The sequence below is a fragment of the Lactuca serriola genome, chromosome 4 (genome assembly GCF_051521515.1).
Source record: "Lactuca serriola cultivar US96UC23 chromosome 4, Lser_US96UC23_V15, whole genome shotgun sequence".
NCBI lineage: Eukaryota > Viridiplantae > Streptophyta > Magnoliopsida > Asterales > Asteraceae > Lactuca > Lactuca serriola.
Window position 1 is genome coordinate 114,089,032 of NC_136411.1, and position 7,007 is coordinate 114,096,038.

At 34.1% G+C, this 7,007-nt stretch overlaps 1 protein-coding gene across 1 annotated transcript; it reads right to left on the reverse strand.

The window, feature by feature from the left end:
- Positions 1–2,953: 2,953 nt before the first annotated feature.
- On the reverse strand, positions 2,954–5,616 carry LOC145102362 (putative 12-oxophytodienoate reductase 11). Its single transcript, XM_079039750.1, has 5 exons — positions 5,477–5,616; positions 5,254–5,394; positions 4,661–4,791; positions 4,212–4,388; positions 2,954–3,824 (listed from the first exon to the last, which is right to left on the reverse strand). Exons 1-5 carry the CDS (start codon positions 5,566–5,568, stop codon positions 3,232–3,234), a joined length of 1,134 nt encoding a protein of 377 aa, XP_078895876.1. The 5' UTR covers positions 5,569–5,616; the 3' UTR covers positions 2,954–3,231.
- Positions 5,617–7,007: the final 1,391 nt, after the last annotated feature.

Sequence of the window (7,007 nt, forward strand, 5' to 3'; positions counted from 1 at the left end):
ATCCATGAGAAAAACAACAAGAAATCCCGAAATCCCCTCTTTCTGATGCTCGAACTCGCCGAGTACCCCTATGGACTCGCAGAGTAGGGGTCTACTCGCCGAGTCCACAATGGGACTCGCCGAGTTCATTAGGCAGGTTGGCTAGAAATCGATTTTGCAACTTGAACAAACTTACAAGGCATCAATACAATAGAAACCAATCAAGGCTCTGATACCACTGATGGGTTTTAGCCATAAGAACATCCTATGTGCTTAGACAAACCCTAATGCTTGGATCTAGGTTTCTCTATTGTACATGCAAATCATCCAATACTTCAAACCCTAGATCTAGCATATGATAATCAATATAACATATGAATAAGGGTTTAGATCATACCTTGATTGTTATGTAGCAATAACAATCTCAAATCCTCCTTGTAATGACTTTAGAAAGCTTAGAGTCACAAATGTCACTCCTCTAATGGTTCACAAACACCAAGAGCAAGAGGATGAAGAAGAGAAGAGAGAGGAGGCTGCCCAAAACGTGTACAAACCCTAGAAGGAGTCTTCACCACGTTTTTGGGGCTTAAGGGCACTTTAAATAGAGAGGCTATTAGGGTTAACTAACAAGGAAACCCTATTTTGGATGCTTAAGCCCTAAGCAACCCATAGACTCCTTCCTTAAAGGCCTAGGACGATTTCTAATGGGTTTCCCCATAGAATTCGTCCACTCCTTTAATATGGAGTCCATTAGCTCAATATTCAACTATCATACAATTGACAGTTCCAGTCCCTTAAGTTTAATTAATGTCTTTTAGCCCCAAACTTAATTCTTATTAATTCTTGACTAATTATTAATTAAACAATATGATTTCTCCTTTAATATATTATTCCCTTAATATATTAATAAATCATATTTAATCCTTTCTCTCCATAATTCATCCTATCAAGTTGCTTTGGTGAAGGCAACCCAAAAGGACCATGCACCATCGGGTCAAGTACATACCAAAATAGTTATGGACTTAGACACTAATCCAACAAGATCACCTGAAACAAAGAAAAAAAAACTAATGTATAAAAATGTCTAAATGTTATTGATAAAATATGTAACTCATCTATTCATGAATGAACTTAGAATCATATTTTATCCATAGATCACCTGAAATAAAGAAAGAAAAAACGAATGTACAAAAAAAGTCTAAATGTCATTGATAAAATAAGTAACTCATATGTATTTCTATATTTGTAAGAAACACATGGATTACTTTTTGGAGAAGTTTGAAACCAAAACCACCGAGTAGAATTACCACTTTGATTTCATAATTGTCATTGTGCTCAGAAGAAAATCAAGATTTTATGCCTTATATTTGTTGACAATCTGCTTCTAAACCTATACATTATTGCAAACACTAGAACCACATTAAGCAAATGAACAATTTTGCCTAGGTTTTGGCTTCTTTTGCCAAAAGTAAAGGAACAACGAATTTCATCATGTTTGTATACAAGAAACCCAACGATAATTGAAGTAAATATATCATACATAAGAGAACATACGAAACTTTCAATAAAATGATTTGAAGACTGGTTACTGATCAAGAAGACAAGACCGGCTACTGAGATTATTAAGAAGGCAAGATCGTTGCTGCCAAGTCTAGGAAATTCACTTAAAAGAGACCGTGGTTGCAAGGAGTCCCACTTGACACTCATAACCAAATTGTGACTTGGGCCAACAAAAAAATAACAGAGGCTAATTAACAACATGCAAAGAAAAGGGCCCTAGATTTTTAGTGGGCCTGCTCATTCGAACATTTTGAACGCCTTTCAGGCCGACCGTTCATGGAATAAATTCCAACTCTACATATCGGACAGAAAATAAACACCAAACAAAAATGATTTACCTTTCTCAGAACCACCTTACACCAAAAAAAAATCATGTGTGTCTTGTTGATGAATCTTATTGGGCATGTTATCATGTGTTTTGGCAGCATCAATTATATGTAGTAGACTATTATATTCTTCTTTGATGATATTCAGTGGGTTTACATCTTTAGTTACATTTACTGTTTGTGTTCTCTATCTTACAAACTGATTTTTAGAATCCAGTGATTTAGTGTTTTACCACTTTGGGGTATCCGATTAGTTTGAAGCACCCATTAAAGGTGTGACCCAACTTTTGACAATGACTGCTCCATCGATCTTCTTTTGCATTTTTTTACCATGTTCACATTTCTTACTTATTGTCGTATGAAAATTGGGCTTCGTGGGTTGTCATGGGGCATTTTTGCATATGGTCTGGAATGTAGCACCATCACTGGCGGTGTATCACATGCTTTCGATTTGAGGTTGTTGTTCATCTTGGCTAACAAGATGGTAAGTTGTTCCGAGAGTGGGAATTGGAGTATTTAAGTTCTTACCATGTTGTATTATTTATTAAGCCCCGTCAAGATATTGTAAAGATGTTACTTGTTATGAAAGTTTGTGATTTCCTTAGGTGTTGTTTGTTTTTTCTAAAAAAAACATAATTCTAACCATTTATTGTTGCGTCGCGTGGCACATGCGCAACACTTGACTTTTTGCAACTGTTTGTTTTTCAGAAGACTTCCGACTTAAAAAATGTTGCGCATGTGCTGCGTGGCGCAACGCTGGACCCTCTGCTTCAAACCTCTTCACACCTTACTTTAACTTATTGCAGCAGTCTGCAGAGGTTAAAAAACAAACAAACTTTTTATTACATGTTGCAGTCGTTTGGTCCCCCTCTTCTGCTACAGATGGTTGCAGAGGTGGCCCGCAGACTTCAGACATTTTAGCTTTGAATAAGCACACAACACCTTAGTGATTTGAGATCTCATTTACCTAGTCGTTGTAGTTTCCATCATGAAGAAGGTTTTCCCCAGCAAACTTTTGTCCAATATGTTATATAGCGGTTAACAAATAGGGCAATGAAATATCAATGGTGATTAGTGGTTTTTTCTCCTGTCAAACGATTCCTTCTTTCATTGCTTAGAACAAAACTAGGGTGGAGTTCCCACTGATACCATAACAATGATAAAGTTACACCGACATATTACATATTCGTTTACTTAACTACATCGGTTCACCAACTAAATAACCATTCAAAATAACAATGATAATTTCACACAAGCTAGCCCTTATTTTTAGTAACATTGTATATTATCTTTTATGTTTCCTCTCTCCATATAATTAATAGCAAATTCATAACAGTAATAGAATCTTGTGCCTTCCGCGCCTTTCTTATACCTTAGTTTCATGAAACGGGTAATCAGTATACCCAGTAACAGGATGATGAGTATAAAATGTCTCCCTGATGTACTTATTAAGCGGAGCCCTAATCTCAAATCGTTTAGGCAGATCCGGATTTGCCAAAAACAAACGGCCATAAGCAACAAGATCCGTCCGATTCTCCGCCACCGCCGTATTCCCGTCTTCCATCTCATACCCGCCCGCCGAAATAAACGTCCCGTTGAACGCTTTCCTCATCGGTTCAAGACTATGTGGACTTTCTACGTTTTCGCCTTCCACTTTCCACCTTGGTTCCACCATATGACAATATATAATCTGATATTTGTTCAAAGATTCCACCATGTAAAGACCTAAAGCTTTTGGATTTGAATCCCCGGCTCCCATGAACTCCGTGAACGGGGAGAGTCGGATACCGACTCGGTCCGGTCCGATCTCATTGACGACCGCCTCTACGATTTCTAGAGCGAATCGGCAGCGGTTTTGTAAAGAGCCGCCGTATTGGTCGGTCCTGTCGTTTACTTGGTCTTTCATGAATTGCTCTATCAAGTAACCATGAGCGCCGTGGATCTCAATTCCGTCAAAACCTATAGAAAAAAGTAAGTTACGATCTTCAGTTTTTGATAGGGTTTTACCATCTTTTAACAATGTTACACCATTTTTGACGAATTTATGCAAAAAATGTTTCAAATTTTTTGCTAATTTATGCAACCAGGTTTCAATACTTTTTTTTTTTTTTTACCAATTTATAAAACATTGTATTTTAATAGATTAAACAGGTTATAGGTAAGATGTTGCATATTATGTTTCTAGAATGAAATGTGGTTGCACACTGCACATTTTGTCTAAAAAAACCACTTTGTTGTGTAACTTGGAAAAAAGTGAAAGTTGTAGCATAAATAAGCATTTAAGAACAAGTGGTATTTGGATTATGAAAAAAAAAGGTGTTTTATATATAGAGGTAATTATCTTACCAGCTTCAATTGCATTTCTTGCAGCAACTCTGAAATCATTAACAACAAGCGGAATCTCCTCTGTAGTCAGCTTCCTTGGAGGTGAAAATTGTGCAACATCAATGCCATTGCTTCGTAATTGAGGAAATATTTCTTTTTCTGTGGAAGATATTGGGGCTTGTCCATTTGGTTGAAAACCTTTTCAATAGATCGAGAATTTAAAATGGAGTTGAAAGATGACATAATGACCATTGCAATTATATATATATATATATATATATATATATATATATATATATATATATATATATATATATATATATATATATATATATATATATATATATATATATATATATATATATATATATATATATTGAGGAAGACTAGATTGCTGGAAAAAGCAACAAATCAATTGGACTACTTTCTTACATTTAACCCAATCATAAATTGAAGGACAGATAGTATACCCGTATTTGAAACCCTTCCGACATGCCAAATTTGACAGAAAAAGATTCCGCCTTTTTCATGAACAGCATCCACAATTGGTTTCCATGCCTCTACTTGTTCTTTTGTCCATATACCAGGTGTTTCTGGATACCTTAATAGCATAAACAAATATGTTTATCAACAAAACTATTTTCTCCATCATCAACAATGAACTTTTAATTGTTTGTCCATTAGTCAGTTTACTTAAATACCCTCCAATGATGTCAAAATAAGGAAATCTTGCAAAGCAAAATAATGGACAGAATAAGTGAAAATTGTTATTTCTTGCGTTTAACCATATGTGATAATGATGGAACAATCGTCAAAAGCGTCGTTTTGACTTTAAATTGGAAAAATTTGTTACTTAGTTTAACAGAGCACACAGTTTTATGAAATTTGTTTTGACTATCATTAGAATTAGAATGTGTTACATTACATAATCTCAAAAATGAATAAAAAGGAAATCTCGTGAATCAAAACCGGTGACATAATATAATATGATGACACAATGGGCAAACATGTAATTTTTAAGTTTATAATTTGTCAAGAAAGGGAAATATTGCAATTTTCATACCCTTGGGCAGTGTCGGAAACACCAGTGGCTTCTGCAATAAGAAGGCCTTCTTTTGTTGTTCTTTGTGAATAATATAAGATTGCATGTGGCTGAGGGACATTCCCGAAAGATCTTTGCCTTGTTAGAGGTGCCAAAACAACTCTATATATTTACATAACACAACACAAACGAATCAGGTAATTTTCAGCTTAATGAATTCAGACAACAAAAGAACATAAACCACCTGTGAGAAAGCTCGAATTTACCCATTTTGTAGGGAGTGAGAAGAGGGATTTTCCCTTCATCCACATGTTTTTCTCCTTCTTTGTCAGCCATTTTTCAAGCTTCCGGCGGTTGATTCAAAGATATTGAATTTAACAAAAGCGGGCCTGTCTTATAGATGAAGGGGAGGCGGAGACATCACACTCACAGAAAGAAAACAGCAGCCACCTCATGGCCCACCAAATATTATTTTAACATTATTTTGAAATACAACTTTGACTAGAGGTGGAAACGGACCCTCTTAGCTTTCAGTGTTTCTTTTCTCTTCCAGAAAGTGTATCAATATTTTGATTAATAAACAAAGACATTGATAATTCCAAATTGGTATCACCTTTCTTATATTTGATCAGGATTTAAAAAATAATATAACATAGCATGTTAAATTCTGCATCTTTGGATCGCATAAATTAGGTAATTTAAACGCGTACAGTTTAACTAATTTAAAAATGAGGAATTAAATGTATGTCCGTATGTGTCAAGGTTCATGTGGATTTTTTTTCTTTAAGGTTTGAGTCAAACTAGTCAACACCCAAATCCATCTATTTTTTTCGGTAGTGGGCAGGTAGGCTTTTTTTTTTTTTTTTTTTTTTTTTTTTTTTTTTTGTTTGTTTTTGTTTTTGTGTGTGTGTGTGTGTTGGAGCTTGGCCAATAAGAAATCAAATTGAGCTTTTAGTCTTAGAATTTGGCGCAAGAAATCAAAATTCAAAAGTCGGGGGAATATTATTGGAGCAATTTTCTTGATTTATTTTATTTTTCATGAACAAAAATACATAAAACCTTAAACCACTACATCTTCAAACATAAAAACATAAAACATAAATATTGTCGTATTCTTAGTCTCTCCCTCTCTCTTAATTATTGTTTCTAGTCATTTTCGTGGTAGTCTTTGTTGTATGGATTTACTCTTCCTCCATGTTGTGTAATTCATCTTCATAAGCAAGCTCTTATATGCAAAACGGTGTTGGTTTAATTAAGTGTGATAAAAGAGATGTTTGACAAAACTAGTTGTTAGCCGATGACTGTAAGATGTAATTTTTATTTGTTATACAAACGTTTGATAAAAGTAGTTAAAAGTTTTTGAAATATATAAAATGAAAAATATTTAAAAAGATAAATATATAAATATATTTTTAAGGGAGATTTTGGAAATTGATTACAAAAACTCAATAATTTTTTCTTAAACGCTATGTAAAATAGCTTTTAGATTCTTAACTTTTTGTTTAAACTAAAAGTTAAATGATTATATTTCCAAACAAAACTTTTTGTTTAAATCGAACTTTTTGTTAAAAGCTAAAAGTTAGAAGCTTATAAATGCTCTCTACCAAACACACCTAAAATGTATACGCTTAAAACAATCAACAAATACCTAAGAAAATTCTAAAAAATATGTATTTTGACTAAACAAGTAATTTCTTTATGCTATCCTTTCATTTTAATTAGGAATTATAGTCGGTTAATAAGTATCCACATTCTTCCCCTTTAATCGGATCTGG

Coding starts and splice junctions, on each gene's coding strand:
- LOC145102362 (XM_079039750.1), bottom strand. CDS start 5,568: ATGGCTGACAAAGAAGGAGAAAAACATGTGGATGAAGGGAAAATCCCT. Junction 5,395..5,476: donor AAATTCGAGCTTTCTCACAG/GTGGTTTATGTT, acceptor GTAAATATATAG/AGTTGTTTTGGCACCTCTAA. Junction 4,792..5,253: donor GTTTCCGACACTGCCCAAGG/GTATGAAAATTG, acceptor TATGCTATTAAG/GTATCCAGAAACACCTGGTA.